Source organism: Saccostrea echinata, unplaced genomic scaffold, assembly GCF_033153115.1.
Source record: "Saccostrea echinata isolate AGI-Se365-2 ecotype Australia unplaced genomic scaffold, CSIRO_AGI_Sech_v1 ptg000033l, whole genome shotgun sequence".
Lineage (NCBI taxonomy): Eukaryota > Metazoa > Mollusca > Bivalvia > Ostreida > Ostreidae > Saccostrea > Saccostrea echinata.
In genome coordinates, this window is record NW_026889782.1 from 30,945,020 (window position 1) to 30,965,000 (window position 19,981).

A 19,981-nucleotide genomic window follows, 5' to 3' on the forward strand; every position below is an offset into this window, starting at 1 on the left:
GTTCTTACATGTATTTACACTTATTAATTATATATACATTTATCATGCTGATCGGAATATTGACATCAGTGTTTTCAAGTAAAATTGGGTTTAATTTATAATTTACAAAGAGTTTTAGATATAATTATGTTGACCAAGTTTATAATGCTTAAAAAACGTATACAGTGGTGTACGCTTTCGGTATTTTCTATGAAAATTTAAGTGAAACATGATACAATCAACCTTTTTTATTGTCCATAAATAAAGATTATCTGTTCCCATGCAGTTCTGTAAGAAATACAAACAAGATCTTGCATTTCTTGTGGACAAGGCACCCCCTTTCCGCTCCATATAATCGATGGTTTAACTCGTTATTTTTTTTTTCTTCAGAAATTGTTTTCCTAATACATTTTAAGGCATTCCAAGTCTTGAAATAAAAAAAAAAGATTACTCTTTAGATATTTATCTGTATAAAAAAACGAATGTACATATTAACTACATGTACACTACTGTTAATCTTGAAGTAAGCGAGTATTTCTAAAGGATTTTATCCAGATTATCCATAAAATAATAGTACCCGGTAATATATGTCATAGAAAATATGTTTAGTATTCCAATAGACGTTCATCGGGACTGGAGGAGCGTCCTGTCCAATATCACCTCTGTGAAAACGGCGGTGCACATTATCGCTAAATTTTAAAGATTCAACGTCCGTCTGTGATGATAATCCGTTCCAGAAAAAAAAACAAATTAAAAGTATTTTATCGTTACTACAAGGACAAATGCACAAGGAAATGCCCCAGAGAGTTAATGCATGCAAAGCAAATGATAAAATTATCATTGTCACCGAAATAATTATATCAAATACATGTATCTACGGCTGTGTAACATGTAAACATAGGGAGGAGTTCTAAAGAAAATCTTTATCTATTTTAATGCAGGTTTTGTCTTAGTAGATGACGTGATGTATCGTCTTGCAATTCATGTCAGCAGTTTGTTAGGTATATTTTTTAAGATTTTTTTTTATCAGACACTTACATGAAAAAGAAACATAATCAAGCTAGTGATATAATCCGGGAATGGCAAGGATAACTCTATAAAGAAGCACTGTGACGTGTTTTGCGTATTGTTCCCACAAGTAACAAAATAACATAAGATTTCGTATAATTTGATAACTGAACTAGAAATAAAATCTCTATGTAGCTTATAAAAAGGGACGTGAAAGTGAATTTTGATTCTTCTATGTGAGTGTTCAGTTATTCTGCTTTTCAATTATTTGTATTTTGTCTCTATGTAAATAGAAGGGGGAGGCTTACTGATAATCAAATTATACATGTACTGTAATGAGTATCAATAAAAAATTATATCATGAATTTGATTTAAAACTAAATACATCCCTTTCCAATTTCCTTTAGCTCCCCACTGGACTGTGACCGTTGATCGATCTTTTACTGATCGATATCAATGCAAGTGTCTGCCGTTTCATGCTGCATTGCTTTGAAGACGACATGCGCATATTTTTTATAGCTGACGCGGATAAACTCTATATGCAAATCATACATATAATATTATATCCTTATTTTATTTTAACTTTCAGTTTTAGGGAATTATGCCCGTTAGAGTGTACTACAGGCTTCTGAATCCCTTTCCTATCGAATTCACTACGCAGATTTAGGCATATAATTTTCGATTTTGTGAATCAAGTAATGAATATGTACATGCAAAGTAATGTGTTTGTCTCTAAAATTAAATTATTAGCATTGGCTATATAAAATATTTTGTTCATCGTAAAATTGATCTAAACAAATCGCACACCTTTTTTTAAGCCTTCGGAGATTCACGGTTTTTATTTGAAGCAAAATTTTTAAAGGTCTGTAACGCAAGTTATGATAAGACCATTCCAAGTTTTTTTTTTATATGCATTGTACGCGGACAAATTGGTTTTGAGGTTATGAAATTAAAAAGAAACACAAATTAAAATTGATAAATACAAATCTTTGAAACGCAAACACAAAGTTAGCTCAAATTAAAATCAACAAATACGAATCTCTAAAATGCATTTTACTCTTTTGGGATTGACATCTCTCTTTTTTAAGTGGTGTATTAATTTTTTTTATTTCAAAAAACTAGTAGTTAAACTAAGTTTTATGGCAAGGAGAGGTCTCAAATGATAATAAGAAATTCTAGAACTGTTCTGAAAATGCTGCGTTTTTCCCCTTTTGGTTTGTGTGTTTTTTCGGATAGGAAGATAGGTTAGGACGGACGCTAAACAAAGAAAAAACTTGGAATGGCCTCATCAATCAGGACTCATATAACCGGTCTCCTCTTGTGGTTTTAACATAGAAAGTAATTGTGTGTAAGTATGTTGGGGATTGTTCCTGGTTAGGGTATTTTACATGAACCGTGCAGTAAAGCGGATCCACTGGAATGAATACAATGTAAATAACGATCTATAAAAGAAATCCTATCATCAGAGAAAATTTTTTAACCAGTTTAAGACACCTTAACCCTGTAAGAATGAGTAATTTATACGTTTATCAAAAAAAAAAAAAAAAAAAAAAAAATAGAAAATACGAAATTAATAGCACTGCAATTTGTTGGAATGGAAAAGGGGAGTGATGTTGATGGCTTTTTCATTGCTAAAAATCCAATTTTGACAACTTTATATGGGACGTTCCAATTTTCTTTTTAATACTGATTCATGTATCTTTAAAAACTTTAATGTAACTTCATAGACAATGCGGAAAATGATTGAAGAAATCATTAGGACATTTTTACGTAAAAAATGATAAATTTGATACGAGCACAATTTCAAAAGAAGTACTACCCTGTCTCGTCTGTATGGATGAATCAAGCTTCATTACTTGTCTGATGAAATTGTTTGTAATAAAATTATATTTCCTTTAAATTATTTTACTCCTTCCAGCTATCAAAGATACATTACGATGAATTGAAATAAAAGTTCAAAATTGTTTTCTGGAACATAAGGCAGGTTAAAGTAAATAGTTTCCAGTTCAGAGAATTGACAGATTTCTTTTAACGTAACGTTAAAATCAGTAACGCCATGATGACGTTATCACGTCAAAATTTGTAATTTCTAAAGAAAACTCCCCATTTTTCGAGACCTCTGATGGAAAAACGGTTTGTGATAATTAAAAAAAATAAAATGATTTTGAAAGGACACATCATCGGCATGTTTGTAAAAAACTGAAATCAAATTTGGAGACAGGGCCGCTCTGTTATACTTAACGTACCCAGTTCTTACTCAGCTGATACAATAACAATATTACTGACCCCTATCTCTAATACAGATTATAATATATACAGACTGCTCATATACTTTTTGTATATACTGAACATTGTGGGAGGCAGTGTGATACTGCTATTAGTTTTGTTATATACTGATGACCAATACTGACCATTGTGAGAGGCAATATGACATTGCTTATAGTTATAATGTACACTTATTACGGATATTGTTATAATATACATACCGCTGTCTGAGGCCACAGATTTAGGAGGGGGAATAGGGGCCAAGACTGTGGGGAACACATATCCACTGGCCTGATTATCCAACTGTAATAGAAACAAGTATTATGTAAAAAAGATTATTTTTTCAGATTTTCAATTTGAAATTATTTAACTGCTTAAAAAATTATATTATGATCATGCCTTCAAAGCATAATTTTATTACATAATTTAATTTTAATAATAGGACATACCTGAAGCCGATTGATCTTTGCATGGAGTTGAAGTTGATGTGGGGAAGTTTTATATTGGATCCACACCCCATCCTGAAAACTTCTACGGATCCCACGGTTCTGTGGTTTCAGCATTCTCATTTCCTGGAAGTTCACCTAAAAATAACCATTTACAAAAATCAAAGTACTGAAAGGACTGATAAATACAGCAGAAGTTTTACTTGATACAAGGACATCTCTCCTTCCCTTCTAATAATTATTTCTCTTATCAATACGGAAATACAAATGCATATCTCATAAAATCAATATTCTTCATATTAGAATAACAGATTTATAAGATTAAGCAGTATTAGATTATGTGATCTTTTACACAGCTTATTCTACCAGGGATCGACATTAACGGTTGTCCGATTGCCCAGGACAAGTAAATCCTCATTTTGGGCAAGTGAAACTGTCAACGTACTTGTCCGATCGGGCAAGCGAATTTTTCTCATAGAAATGTACATATTTAGTCAGTTTACATTAATTTATGAATAAAACAATAAATTAAATACTTGATTTCCGTTAGATACCTGACTGTCATTGATTTACATTAGGAAATCCTGGTAGCGTTTCTAGAATATACGGACCATTTAAAAATCGGGTTCATTATTCTGTTTTCTTTCGTGATAAATACGCTCTACTTATAACAAATTTGTTAACTTCTAATTAGGAAATTTATTCACAGAATATAAGTAACACGATGTATCCCAATCCAGATATGTATGTTTCATAGCAATTGTCTTCCTTTACTGTTGCTTGTTATCTCTGAAAATCACGATTCACAAAAGGATTCTACGGAAATTAATTTTTAAAAATATGAAGTTTATTAAAAGAAAACGGAGGGATAATGCTGCATGGCAGTGTGTTAACATATTAAATTGACAAGGACAGTGATACACATGTACAAACGAAGCATCGAAATTACTTTTTTATGTAGCTCAACTTGCCAAGTTGACAGTAGTGTATTTGGTCACATTTTTTCTTCTCAGTTTATAGTAATAAATAATATTTTTCTTCCCTAATTTTGGGCAACCAAGTTTTGCATTCGGACAAGTCCAAGTCTGAGATCACTTGCCCGAAGGACAAGTGAATCTAAAAGTTAATGTCTATCCCTGTCTACCTCAATTTTGTTGTCCAGTGTCAGTTTTTCTGGTGGCCTGTGGCCAAGCTCTAACTCCATCACATACTTCTGGTATGCTGTTTCCAGCAGTGTAGTTGTTTTCAGATTGAGTGCTTTGTAACGTTTCTTTTTTTCTTCCCAGATCACTCCAGAACTGGAAAACAATTTTAAATGTTTTGAAACTGGATGTGTCATATTCTATTTTTTTTTTTTTTAATAAAGGAAGGCAACAAATTTTGAAGGAATCTTTGTTAGTTTTAAGTTCATCTTTTCTTTATCAGAATCATCATAATTAAACTTATATTCAACTTATATTCAAGTGTGAATATAAAATTTTCAGTACTCTTGATTTAAATTTTGCCAAGTGAAACTCTTCCCTTCAGTTTTAAAAACACACTTTAAGTTCACTGCATCAAATTTTCAGCTGTACAGGTAAACAGGTGTTACCTTGTGATTCCAAGGTAGGCGACTTCCATCTGCGTTGTATCATTGACCAGGGACACACCCACACTCTGAAGGGACAGGTTAATCTCTTGTTCAATTCTCTCCAACTCCCCAGCCTATATATTATAAATAAAAAATAAAGTGCCCCGCCACAGCATGATACGCCCGTCAAATATTGTTCAATTATCACGAACAGTTTAGAGTGCAAGAAAATCAAGTCAACCTTGATACAAGGATTTCCAAGATTTTTCCATTTCTTGTAACTTTTGTTTATACATTTTCTGTGGTGTAGGCATTATAACAAATATTACATTATAGATCCTCTACTGGTAGTGTTAGAGCTTGACAAATGCCCATCTGCAGCCCCCCCCCCCCCCCCCCCCCCCCCACACACACACAGTGACACACACACACATCTTTCATATTTGTGAGACATGATGCTCTGAAATTTACTAGCTGATATTTTCAAAAAATTAAATAAGAATATCATATTAAACAATATCAATTTAGTCCTAACAACTTAATCTACACCAATTTCATTTTAAAATAAAGATTGGCCATCAAATGACATATGCTATAAACTGACCAGCAGTTCTTCTGTCTAATTCCCAAAGGATACAGATAAGAGCTGCTTGATCAGAGATCCTCTGACTGAAATGATTGAGACAGCTAGCCTTCCTACACTGAACTCATTAATTAATCTTTAACTGGATGTCCACCCATTACTCCCAAGGGATGAATGGATCTGCGCTATCTGCTTTGTAGTGCAATTAAAATGCATATTTATGTCATTCTGAGTTTAAATTTGAAAACTAAGATTTTTTTTTTTCAATTTGTTACAAAGATTTATAAAAAGAAAAAAAAAATTGTAATCTTGATGCAACATTTTTAATAAGGTTTCTGCTTGACTCTTAGATTTGTAGGGACTATCTACCATAATTAAAACTTTTTTTTTAAATACGTACTTGTTTTTTTTTTTTTTTACATTCAATGTCAGAGTGGTTTTAAGCTGCAATTCATATGGACAACGGGCATGCTAATTCAAATTCCAATATCATACCCCCACCCCACCCCCCGTATGATTAGTTTTAATTAATTAGTTTATGATACGATATCAAATGAGTTTATTATACAGTATCAAATTAGTTTTAATTACTTTTTACTAAATTCATTTTGAAAGTTAGGCTAGCCCACAAAAACTATTTAATCCAACATGGCTGATTCCTCTGCCCAATTCCCAAGAGATATAGATAACACCTGCTTGATCAGAGATGCTCTACCAGTTAGCTCCTCACACTAAACTCATTAATTTCTCTCTAATTTGACATGCAATTTTCTGTTATCAAAATTCTCCTTGACCAGTGCTTGATAATTACACCCATGGGAGAGGTGGAATTTCTCTTGTAACATTATATTTGTTATAGATTGCTGTAAAGTATATAATGAAAAAAATAAGTATTTCTTGATTTTAACATTTTTTTAATAAGGATACTGCAACACTTTTACATTTTTTGGGATTGTGTAATTTAATAGTAAAAAGACAGTTTTTTTTTTAAATTTCACTTAAATGAAAGGTCACAGTGACCTTGAAATAGGTTGCAACACACCTTCTACCTAAGATGCATAAATTGGCCAAGTTTGATGATTCTAAGTCTAATAGTTTTCTAGTTATGAGCCGGACAGGATTTTTCCATATTAGGTCATAGCATCTTAATTAAAGGTCAGAATGACCTACTTTTAGTGCGTGACACACCTTCTACCCAAGAAGTATCAGCTGACAAAGTTTGATAATCCTAGGCCTAATAGTATTAAAGTTATGAGTCGGACACGAGAAAAGCTAACAGACAGACAGATGGACAGACATGAACGCCATAACATAATACGTCCCGTCTAAAGACGGGCGTATAAAAACATATCATGATGTCACAAGAAAATATCCATCCTACAGATAATAAATAGAAAACCTTGACCTCATAACTATGACACAAGGTCACATGAAAACACCCAACCTACAGATTATAAATGGAAATCTATTACCTCATAACCATAACACGAGGTCACAAGAAAACCCTAGCTATCCTACAGATTATAAATAGAAATCTTTGATGTCACAAGTAAACATGCAGTCTACAGAATAGATCACAAACATGACACAGGGTCATGTAAAATCTGACACAAGGTCACATGAAAACACCTACAGATTACAAAAAGAGAGAGGTAATATTATCATTACATTCTGTGTATAAAGTAGATAAATATCACCATATCAGATACATCATACCAAATATCCACACTGGATCCATAATATCATTGTTTTTTACTATATATACATTAAGAACATTATAATATTACACAATAATTTAGTGTTAGGACAGGAATAAAGTTAAGGCCGTACCTCCTGAGCATTGATGATGACAGCCAGATCTTCTGTAAACAGCAGGATCCTCTGAAGTCCGTCCAGAAACGAGACCCAGTAGATCTTAGTGTCAGAGTCCTTAAAGAAACTGCCAGTGCCATCCTAAAATAACAGGTATACAGTTTAACTGTCAGTATAGTCCTCCAACTTTTCTTTAATATACCGGTACTTAACTTTTACTGTGTATATACATGTACATCACACTAGTTTACCTGTATGAGGTTAGTTTTCTGGTTTTTGATATTTACCTGTATGAGGTTAGTTTTCTGGTTTTTGATATTTACCTGTATGAGGTTAGTTTTCTGGTTTTTGATATTTACCTGTATGAGGTTAGTTTTCTGGTTTTTGATATTTACCTGTATGAGGTTAGTTTTCTGGTTTTTGATATTTACCTGTATGAGGTTAGTTTTCTGGTTTTTGATATTTACCTGTATGAGGTTAGTTTTCTGGTTTTTGATATTTACCTGTATGAGGTTAGTTTTCTGGTTTTTAACTTCCCCAGAACTCCACTCTAGCTCTCTCTTCTTGACGGCGTTCTCCCAGGTATACAGGACAGCCTCATTGGGGTTCAGGATGTGGGCAGATTTCTCCCCACTGGAAAAATGTCAGAAAGTCTTAACAAAACTCTCACATTTCAGACCACTTCTTAGCAAACAGATTCAAACTGACCAAAAAAAAAAGGCATACACCTTCACATTCATAACATTTAATACCATACATTTGGTGAAGAAAAAAATTAAAATTAACAAGATGTGTTTGTGAAACACTGATGCCCCCGTAAGGCAGCTTTTGGTGAAGGTTAAAGTTTGTCAAATGCAAGTCAAAATCCAGGCCAAAAGATATAAAATGTTAAATTTGAAAGCCCTAGCTGCAACTGTTCAAAAGTTATGGCGAAGGTTAAAGTTATTTAAACGTAAGTAAAACATCAAGGTCAAGGTCAAAGTTGTTGGTATCCAAAGGAAGGTCTTGTCACAAGGATTACATAATATGTAAAGTATGAAAGCCCTAGCACCAACCATTCAAAAGTTATGGCCAAGGTTAAAGATTTTCTAAAGTAGGTCAAACTCCTAAGTCAAGGTGAAAGGGTCAAAGTGGTTGGTATCCAAAGGAAGGTCTTGTCACAAGGATTACATATGTGAAGTATGAAAGCCCTAGCACCAACCATTCAAAAATTATGGCCAAGGTTAAAGTTTTTCAAAAGTAGGTCAAACTCCTATGTCAAGGTCAAAGGGTCAAAGTGGTTGGTATCCAAAGGAAGGTAATGTCACAAGGATTACATGTTTGAAGTATGAAAGCCCTAGCATCAATCATTGAAAAGTTATGGCCAAGGTTAAAGTTTTTCAAAAGTAGGTCAAACTTCTAGATCAAGGTCAAAAGGTCAAAGTCATTGGTATCCAAAGGAAGGTCTTGCCATAAGAATTACATATGTGAAGTATGAAAGCCCTAGCTCTAACCATTCAAAAGTTATGACCAAGGTTAAAGTTTTTCAAAAGTAGGTCAAACTCCAAGGTCAAGGTCAAAGGGTCAAAGAGGTTGGTATCCAGAGGAAGGTCTTGTCACAAGGAATACACATGTGAAGTTTGAAACCCCAAGCACCAACTGTTCAAAAGTTATAGCCAAGGTTAAAGTTTTTCAAAAGTAGGTCAACTCCAAGGTCAAGGTTAAAAGGTCAAAGTTGTTGGTATCCAAGGGAAGGCCTTGTCACAAAGAATACACAGGTGAAGTTTGAAACCCCAAGCACCAACCATTCAGAAGTTATGGCCAAGGTTAAAGTCTCATAAAATTTTGCAAAAGTGGGTCAAACTCCAAGGTCAAGGTCAAAAGGTCAAATATGATGGTACCCAAACAAAGGTCTTGTCACAAGGAATACACATGTGAAATATGAAAGTCATAGCTCCAACCAATCAAAAGTTATGGGCAAGGTTAAAGTTGACAACAGACAGACAGACAGACAAACAGACAAACATACAGACAGGACAAAAACAATATACCCCCGGGATCTTTCGATCCGGGGGCATAAAAATACAAGACATTCCCATTTCCCTCTCTCCAAAAGCCAAAATCTGTGAAATTTCGAGGAAAGATATCGAAATAAGTTGCAACAAGTCGCCCGCATGGTGCAGTGGCTAGATCATTTGCTCTAAGAGTCGCAGAGTAAGGAGTTGATCCTTACGTTGAGGGTTCGAATCCCACTGTGGGACGTGGAGACCGGTCTTTCGGTTGAGACCATATAAACTGAGTTCCCGTGTCGCAGTAGGTGCTGGTATTAAAAATATCCCTCACTGCTCAATGGCCCTGAGTACTGAGTATAGGTCAATATTTGCAGCTCTCCACCAGAAGTGGTGGCATCTTCATATGAGTGAAAAATTTTCAAGAGTGACATTAAGCAACAAACAGTTGCAACAACAGTCAGCTGTATTCAGACATACTGACCTTTGGTTGAACTTGACAGGAGAACTGTCCGTGCTGTTGACCAGGAGGACGGTTGCCATGCCAGGTTTGTATGTTGTCAAGGTCGTTACCGTGGCAGCCTCTGTCACCTGACATTCTGCATTTATCCCTCCTACCTACAGATTTTAAAATCAATATTCTAATGCATTTTATGACTTTTAATTCAATTTTATGTAAACCTTCCAGAATTAAAATTTAAAATTAATGTGCATGAAGGGTTAAAACTCTGCAACCAATCATTCATTTTCTTTGTTGGGGAGGGGGGGGGGGGTTTAACCACTCCCCCACTAGCAAATGCTAGTTTTGCCTGTGGGCTACCAACTCTTGAGGATTTAATTGCCTACATGGCGAGCAAGAATTTTATCTGAATTTTTCGAGAACCTGAGCATGCTTTATTCTACAATTAAATGCACTTTCATTTTCACCGTTTCCTACCTTTAAATTTAAACATGACCATGTGCACATATTATTCATAATATCGATATAAACTCATTACAGCAAAATTAATAATTGTTCATGACCAATGACACTATGTATATATGAATTTTTTACTACTTCTAGGAAAATGAAAGTATATTTAATCCCATTATTCATATAAAAATCTTTTTATTACTAGTTGACATAAATGTGTATGTACTTCACAAACATATCTACAGTCTCTTTAAAAATTACAGGCTTATAGACCTCCTTAAGAGTTTTAAGCATTGTGACAGACTTGCAATCTACAGTTGATTACAAAAGTAACCTACCTCATCATCCACCCTTAGCAGTGTGGTGTGGGGTTTGTTGAACAAGAATGGTATAGTACTGTACGCTGAATCCTTAACTTTAGCCTTCATTGTCATTTCCTTCCCAGACTGCACTGGCCAAAATGGCAAACACTACAATAAAGAAAACATAAAGATGAGAACAGAGTATTAGTTCCTTACCTGAAATTCTAAATTACCAAATGGATCAACTCTGAATAATGATTCAACATAAAGCAAATCACCTTAAAAACAGCCACAGAAGAAATTGTGAATCTACTGAAGAACTGAAGTATTCACCCCCATTAATCTAAATGATTTTTTTTATTTCTTTATTTAGACAAGAGACTTATCAAAAAGAATTTGGATGCAGGCTATATACATTAGAAAGTTTTTTATCCCTTAATTGAAATAACTTTAATCCAACCACAAACTTTAAAGAAGTTAATCACAAAGATTCAACTCCCTCAAAAATTAGTGATTTTACTAGAAAGGTAAACCATATGTTACAGGTAGCAAATGGAGGTTCGCTTACAGATTTAGGAGGTACTTCTATCCATTCCTCCTCCTTCGTCACCTCAGCACACAGTAAGGACACCTCGGAGGTGTTCAACAGCATGTACAGAGGAGTGAAGGTACAGATCTTGGTCAGGCCGGAGCTTGACAGACGAATCTTCACTCCAAACTAGAATGAAAAAGGCTCACTTTAACTGGCATTCAAAATATGTTTTTGATAAACAATATTTGCCCTTAGCTAACTCACTCTGCCCCTCAAATCAACCACATAAAGCCTCTCTGCCCACCCGTACCCCATGTTACCCAATCTTTCCCTTACCCCAAGTAAACTAAATAATCATCTCATATGCACTACAGATAGACCCTCCCCATTTAGTCTACTAATTCAATCAACTTAATCCCCCCTCCTCATATTCCTTGATTATATTATCTAGCATTTTCAGATCTCTCACTGTGTACCCTAACTGATGTCTACTTACCTCGTAAATCCAGGGTTTTGTTTTACATTCAATGAAATTTCACCTCATACATCCTGGATTTAGTTTTAGATTTAAAGGTATCATACCTTGCATGTTTTACAATGGACGATATCTTACCTCATTCGTCCAGGATTTTGTTTTACATTCAATTTGGATGATATTGTACATGTACCTCTTGCATCCTACATTTAGTTTAACATTGGATGATATCATACCACATAAGTCCTGGATTTAGTTTTACTTTAGATGATATCATACCTCGTAAGTCCTGGATTTAGTTTTACATTGGATGGTTCCAGAGCTTCCCACTGTATCCAGAGAAAACTTGTCTGACCAATCAGTGTCTAAGATCTTAAGTGAGGCCTATTAACGAAAAGAAGATATTAAAAATTTTATCAATAAATGGTATTTTTCCTTCTCACAGTTATAATTGAAGAGTTTGAAACTTTGACGATTCTAATTTGTTAAAAATATGGCGAGTGGAAACTTTGAAGCTTTATTAGTATTTAACAGAGTGCTCTTTAACAAGAATGTGAATAAATGTTAACTTTGACGATTGTTAGTCATTCATCAACTTCATCAACGTTTCCACTTTACTAATACTTCTTTTTGATCCAAATATTGGTCTTTTCTACATGTTCTAGACATCTGTTATTAATAAATTTTTAGAATTCTAAACATCAACAATTATTGATTTGTATATATATTAATTTTTCTCCTTATTTTTTGGCATTTCTTAGAAAGAATCATTCAATGCCCTCTACAGTATGACAAGGCATCAAAATATTACATTTAGTTACACAAAGAGTTCTAATATTTTTCCATATACTCAACTTAAAGCTAAATGTCTCCTCTACTAAATCAAAAAGCTAATTGTGGCCATTCCTTTCTATTAAACCCAGTAACTTAAAATTCAGCAAAGTAGGCTGCTAGGCACGACTATTAAAAATCATCAAGTGGAAAGCAAAATGGTAAATGAGAATATGCATGTGGGAAAATCATTTAATGGTGTCAGCATTTTTAAGAGCAGGACATTTATCAACACATTCTAAAAACAATGCTGAACAAGTAAATATACATAAAAGGTTTTTCTCCTCTCTAGTATGTTGGTTGTATCTTGGAAGTTTTGCTCATATACAATAAAATATTAAAAATGTATGACCATTTCAGATATTGACTATTTTTGCTGTAATCATAAATAAAAAACAAACAAACAAACAAACAAAAACAAATCAAAAAAAACAATCTGTAAAAAACAAACATCAAATTCACAATTACGCTAGAGGAAAATTTTCCAACAGGATTCTTAAGTCCTATGGCTGTTAATGAAATAAAAGGAAAACCCTATTATAGCAACAGGTCACATGGCTTAGGTGACTTAAATAAGGCAAATAGAAATGGAAAAGAAGGCACTCTGTCACTTACACTTACAAGTGGTCTTAAAATAAGAAACAAATCATTCTACAAACATGCTACAAAATGTGACAAAAAAAGGAACTAACTTCAATTCACATAAAAAAGGGGAAATAACTCCAGTTCACACAATTGTAGCCCACATCTAGGAGAACAGTTAACTTACTTTACCGACTTGTCGCCATTCTTTGATTTTCTTGGCCTTGCCTTCTTTTTCTGGTTTTACATCCTTTGTTTACAAACACAGTCTTCATTTTAATTTATTAGGGCCAAGTAAAACCATTTAATCAATCACATGACGTATAAGAAACAAATCCTATTATGATTTCTACAGTACTTAAATCACTGACATAATTATTAGTAATATCTTCCATCTAACTTAGTAAATACTGCATATTTGAAGCACAACAATTCAGACATATAAAATGTTTGAATATTCTGATATCTAATATGTCCACACAGTCACAAAAAAAAACTTTCAATCATGCATTACTTTTTAAACTGTAGAATGTATGTGACATACTGGTAATTAAGAAAAAAAATTCTTTGCCATTTTTCGCAACCTTATTGACCTTGCGCTGTGTCATTGGTATTAAGCAACTCTTATAACTACATTTTTTCCAAAAAGAATGCAAAAAAAAACCCAAAACCATGACTGGGAGAAAATACTAATATAAACAGAATATGGTGATTTCCCACAAGTTTAGTCTAACAAGAGGCCCAAGGGCCTTAACGGTCACCTGAGTACAATACAACAATTTAGAGGATCCATAAACTGAAAAATGAAGCTTTGTTGCCCAAAAGCAAGAAAAATAGTATGATTAGCATCAACAAAATAATTGGTCTAGTATCTACCTGCCTATCTGACTTTCCAAGTCATTAAATCTATGAAAATATTTTTTCATTATACAATAAATTATCTTGCATAATTCTCTTATTCTATTAAGCTTTCAAATACATTATTTACATTGATTAATTATCAAAGGTGAATGGCAAAGGGGAATAACTTTGCTCAGCAGAATACAAGTTAATAGAGCCCTGGCCAGGACTAGAACACCTGACTAAATGGTCCAGGTGTTCAAAATTCTGGTAAAAATACCCTTGCATATTAAAACTTTTACTCTGTTTGCCTTGAACATCCCCAGAAGCATAGAAGATTTTCAAAGAAATGCATTTTCACCATATTATTAAATAAATAAAGCCCTATCCTTACCCAGAACATCTGACCCATTGGCCACGAACTCACAATTCTGGAAGAAGCACCCTTTCTCATTATAACTATACACTTGTTTCTTTACTTTATCACCAGTAGTAGAAAAAATATTTTAAAAGAAATTATGCATTTTCACTTTATATAATCAATAGAGCTCTTTCCCCCTCACCAGAACCCCTGACCCAAGGGCCATGAGGCATTCTTCCTTATCATAACCATGCACTTCCTTTGTTTGAAAAATACCCAGGCGCACAGAAGATTTTGAAAGAATTCATGCCTATTCCCTATATAATCAATAGAGCCCCGCCCTAACACCAGAACCCCTGACCCAGAGGCCATTAAATTCATAATTTCTGAGGCAGCCATGCTCATCATAACTATGTACTTAGTTTATTTAATATCCAGGAGCAGAGAAGATTTTCAAAGAATTAATGCAATTTTACTATATAATCAATGGAGCCCATCCCTAACACCAGAACCCCTGACCCAAGGGCCATGAAACAATTTCTGAAAAGGCAGTCATGCTCACCATAACTATGTTCTTAGTTAGTTTATTTAATACCCAGGAGCAGAGAAAAAGATTTTCAAAGAATTAATGCAATTCTACTATATAATCAATAGAGCCCTGCCCTAACACCAGAACCCCTGACCCAGGGGCCATGAAATTCACAATTTTGGAAGAGGCACTCTTGCTCATCATAACTATGTACTAAGTTACTTTATTTAATGCCCAGGAGCAGAGAAGATTTTCAAAGAATTAATGCATTTTAACTATATAATCAAAAGAGCCCCACCCTAACACCAGAACCCCTGACCCTGGGGCCATGAAATTCACAATTTTGAAAGAGGCACTCTTGTTCTTCATAACTATGTACTTAATACCAAGGAGCAGAGAAAATTATTGCAATTCTACTACATAATCAATAGAGCCCCGCCCTAACACCAGAACCCCTGACCCTGGGGCCATGAAATTCAAAATTTTGAAAGAGGTACTCTTGCTAATCATAACTATATACTAAGTTAGTTTATCTAATACCCAGGAGCAGAGAAGAAGATTTTCAAAGAATTAATGCCTTTTCACTATATAACCAATAGAGCCCCGCCCTAACACCAGAACCCTTGACCCTGGGGCCATGAAATTCATAATTTCAGAAGAGGCACTCTTGCTCATCATAACTATGTACTAAGTTACTTTATTTAATGCCCAGGAGCAGAGAAGATTTTCAAAGAATTAATGCATTTTAACTATATAATCAAAAGAGCCCCACCCTAACACCAGAACCCCTGACCCTGGGGCCATGAAATTCACAATTTTGAAAGAGGCACTCTTGTTCTTCATAACTATGTACTTAATACCAAGGAGCAGAGAAAATTATTGCAATTCTACTACATAATCAATAGAGCCCCGCCCTAACACCAGAACCCCTGACCCTGGGGCCATGAAATTCAAAATTTTGAAAGAGGTACTCTTGCTAATCATAACTATATACTAAGTTAGTTTATCTAATACCCAGGAGCAGAGAAGAAGATTTTCAAAGAATTAATGCCTTTTCACTATATAACCAATAGAGCCCCGCCCTAACACCAGAACCCTTGACCCTGGGGCCATGAAATTCATAATTTCAGAAGAGGCACTCTTGCTCATCATAACTATGTACTAACTTAGTTCATTTTATATCCAGGAGCAGAGAAGAAGATTTTCAAAGAATTAATGCCTTTTCACTATATAACCAATAGAGCCCCGCCCTAACACCAGAACCCTTGACCCTGGGGCCATGAAGTTCATAATTTCAGAAGAGGCACTCTTGCTCATCATAACTATGTACTAACTTAGTTCATTTTATATCCAGGAGCAGAGAAGAAGATTTTCAAAGAATTAATAACATTTTCACTATATAATCAATAGAGCCCCGCCCTAACACCAGTTATTTAAGCATAAGAGGTTACCTTTTTTTTTCCCTCTAGGCAGGTTTTCGGTCTGAATGCGAAAAACGCGACTTCCTGTTTCTCAGACGAATGTTCAATGACCTCATCCGAATCACTCCCCTGAAAAAATAAAATAACGGTTTTGGCTTTGACTTCCTGCATAAATTAAAATTAGCTTCACCCTTCATAAAACAAAATGATGCTCTAATTTGATTCAGCAATAAAAAGTACTTTTTTTAAAGAGATTGAGTCCCTGCAGTCAAATGAACCATAAACTATAACTGTTACATTTGTCCACATTTCAAAGGAAAAAAAAAATCAATATAATAAATTTTACTGCATAAAAAATCAAATTCAGAATAATTCAAAGTTAAAAAATTAATATGTACCTTTAACTTTGTAAACTACAGACCTAATGATTTCCACCTATTCCATCTTCAGAAACTACAGACAGTCCAAAATTAATACCTTATATTCAGAACACTACAGAGTAGTTCTAAATTCAATACCTACAGACAGTCCAAAATTAATACCCTATATTTAGAACACTACAGAGTAGTTCTAAATACAATACCTACAGAGTGTCCAAAATTAATACCTTATATTTAGAACACCACAGAGTAGTTCTAAATTCAATACCTTGTACATGAGAGTCCTTCCTGTCTTATTTATCATCCAGTATGGACTGTAGACAGACATGTCTAGACATCCCTCATTCTCTGTACAGTGTAGCCCTAAAATCTGTCAAAAAAACAGAATTACTTATAAAACAGATCTATGGACTGTACACAGACATGTCTAGACATCCTTCATTCTCTGTACAGTGCAGACCTTAAATCTGTCAATAGAAACAGAATTACTTATAAAACAGATCTATGGACTGTACACAGACACGTCTAGACATTCCAATTCTCCGTTCAGATCTGTCATTAAAATCAGTATAATTTAAACCAGGAATCAATGCACTGTAGACATAAATGCACAAAATTATCATCAATTATTCTGACAAACTTAGACTTTTATTGTGCATTTAACTATTGTCACAGCATATGAAGATAAAAGGATCACAACTCACCAAGGAAATCATTGAAGGGCCTTTGAAGACGGCATTAAACGTCCACATTGAGAGTTCGGGAAACTCTGTAGAGAGAAGCTGTGTACCGTGCCACTCCAAGTCCTGATACAGGGGTATCTATAGAAACAAGAACTGAATGTTTACAATGTGAAAATAAGACATAACAAGAGGCCCATGGGCCACATCGCTCACCTGAGCACATTGGCTAGGCAAAAGTACAAATCAGTTCAGTATTGAAAAGATTACCTTGGGGTGGGGTGGGGGTGGGGGGGGGGGGGCTTGAATTTTAAACTACCGGAACCTTCCATGTCAATTTAACAAATGGCTTTGTTGTACTTGAAAAGATTTTTTTAAAAATTTTCCCATATATTCCTTTGTAAAAATTTGATCCCCCATTGTGGCTCCTCCCTATCCCAGGGGTCATCATTTGAACAAACTTGAATCTACACTACCTGAGGATGCTTCTACTTGAGTTTCATCTTTCCTGGCCCTGTGGTTCTTGAGAAGAAGATTTTTAAAAGATGCTATTATTTTTTCACAAATTCTCTATTATCTCCCCTTGAAAGAGGGCGTGGCCCTTCATTTGAACAAACTTGAATCCCCCTCACCCATGGATGCTTTGTGGCAAGTTTGGTTGAAATTGGCCCAGTAGTTCTGGAGAAGAAGATGAAAATGTGAAAAGTTTACGACAACGCCAACGACAACGACAGACAACGGACAAATTTCGATCAGAAAAGCTCACTTGAGCCTTCAGCTCAGGTGAGCTAAAAAAGGTGTCCCTCGAGTTAAAACTGAAAGGCATTTTACTATTTTAAGAAACACAAAACCAAAGTGTCATGCTGCATATTTCTATTCCACAACTGCATTATATATATGACTCATCAACTACACAATGTATACAAAATCTCTGTTAAAACATCTTTAACTAGTGCTAATTGTAACGGGAACTGTTACAGATGTTCCCCAAACGGCTCCCCAATCCCTTGTGATGCCCCATTCCCTACAAGCTTCAATAAATTAGACAATACTTTTGTAATATAGATGGACACTTTATTTTTAAGGGTATTTCATTGGAAAACTACTCCGATATAGCCATATGGGTATGAGCCAATCTAATAGCTACATTTTTTACATTAATTATCTTATAGTGTCTCACAATACATACATTTGTTTTAAATATTAAAGAATTTCATTGAAAAATAAGAGAGATGTAACCCTTTAAGTATTAGCCAATCAAAATTCAGCATACGCGCATGCATGGCCTTGCATTCAATTTTGATAGTATCATAATGTAGGAGCTCTATGTGCCTATCCATGTCTTAAATTTCATCCTGTTTTGTTAAAAACCAAGGGAGTTAAAGACATTTAAAGTTTCAACCAATCAGTTTGCAGCACACCTGCATGCGCGTGTTTTCAAGAAATTTCCTATATAACATGTTGTAGCACCTTATAATATATACTTATATTCTAAATTTCAAAGTATTTTGTCAAAAAACAAGGAAATTATTGAGATTTTTGTATTAGCCAATCAGAGAAGAGCGCACATGCATGCGCGTGAGTTCACGCTAATTTGACCATGTTGTCTTGTCTAGACTACTAATATATCTTTATATTTTGAGTTTCAAAGCAATTGATCAAGAAATATAAAAGTTACGGCTTCATCAAGTACATCAGTCATTTCACTCATTGCACGCGCGCGCACGTGCATGCATGTGCGCGCAAAATGACCTTCGTTCCACACACCTACACAACATGCCTATTAACCCTAAAAAGGTTTCATGTCAATCGGATGAGTGGTTCTATGAGAACACTCCCGGACAAAAAAGTACCGGAGAAGAAAGTAGAAAAAAAGAATAATAATAATAATAACTAGAAACTCATTGCGAGCAATGAGAGGTCTTCCGTCCGATTCTGAAAAAAAGGAAAACTCAAGCTGAAAAAGTGATAAAAGAAATTCAGACACTCTGGAGATTTAACCCTGGTCGTCAGCCTGAAAATCCAACGTGCTAACCATTAACCATTCCTTTTTTGCATCACTTCCTGTCACGACCGGAGGTAACGGCGATACAAGATTTTGTCACGATTCAATAAACTGATGACTGACTATCAGTCCTGAAAGTTTTAGACTTCAGTCGTTTACTGTTGCCGAGAAATAGACCGGAAGTTGACGTTTTATTTCCGGTGGATTCTAACTTATTTCAAAACAGCGAAAGAGATGCAATAAAGTGATGCAAATTTTAGTTTAAAAAAGCAAGAAGAGAAATAATATGAGCGCATCCTCTGATCTAAAAAATAAAACAGGTTTTGTAATCCTCAGAAATAGTTCTATCATTTAATAGTTGCATATTTAAGATCAGAGGTTACGTCCTATATTAAATATCAAAAAATAGCTTTAAAAATTGGCTGTTTTATATAAATTTTCAGGATATGAGGAAAATGACGCATTTCATGACGTCTTAA

The 19,981-nt window shown here is 34.5% G+C and overlaps 1 protein-coding gene across 1 annotated transcript in view; it reads right to left on the reverse strand.

The window, feature by feature from the left end:
• Window positions 1–19,981, reverse strand: part of LOC133199121 (intermembrane lipid transfer protein VPS13A-like) — a 131,655-nt gene that overhangs the window by 21,170 nt on the left and 90,504 nt on the right. Inside the window, exons 58-71 of the mRNA XM_061334995.1 lie at window positions 17,522–17,638; window positions 17,086–17,187; window positions 16,468–16,566; window positions 13,474–13,536; window positions 12,153–12,257; window positions 11,435–11,584; window positions 10,899–11,034; window positions 10,136–10,265; window positions 8,167–8,296; window positions 7,682–7,804; window positions 5,290–5,402; window positions 4,843–4,996; window positions 3,702–3,836; window positions 3,474–3,555 (exon numbers count right to left, since the gene is read on the reverse strand). Coding sequence (XP_061190979.1) covers window positions 3,474–3,555; window positions 3,702–3,836; window positions 4,843–4,996; window positions 5,290–5,402; window positions 7,682–7,804; window positions 8,167–8,296; window positions 10,136–10,265; window positions 10,899–11,034; window positions 11,435–11,584; window positions 12,153–12,257; window positions 13,474–13,536; window positions 16,468–16,566; window positions 17,086–17,187; window positions 17,522–17,638 — 1,639 coding nt within the window. The remainder of the gene's footprint in view (window positions 1–3,473; window positions 3,556–3,701; window positions 3,837–4,842; window positions 4,997–5,289; window positions 5,403–7,681; window positions 7,805–8,166; window positions 8,297–10,135; window positions 10,266–10,898; window positions 11,035–11,434; window positions 11,585–12,152; window positions 12,258–13,473; window positions 13,537–16,467; window positions 16,567–17,085; window positions 17,188–17,521; window positions 17,639–19,981) is intronic.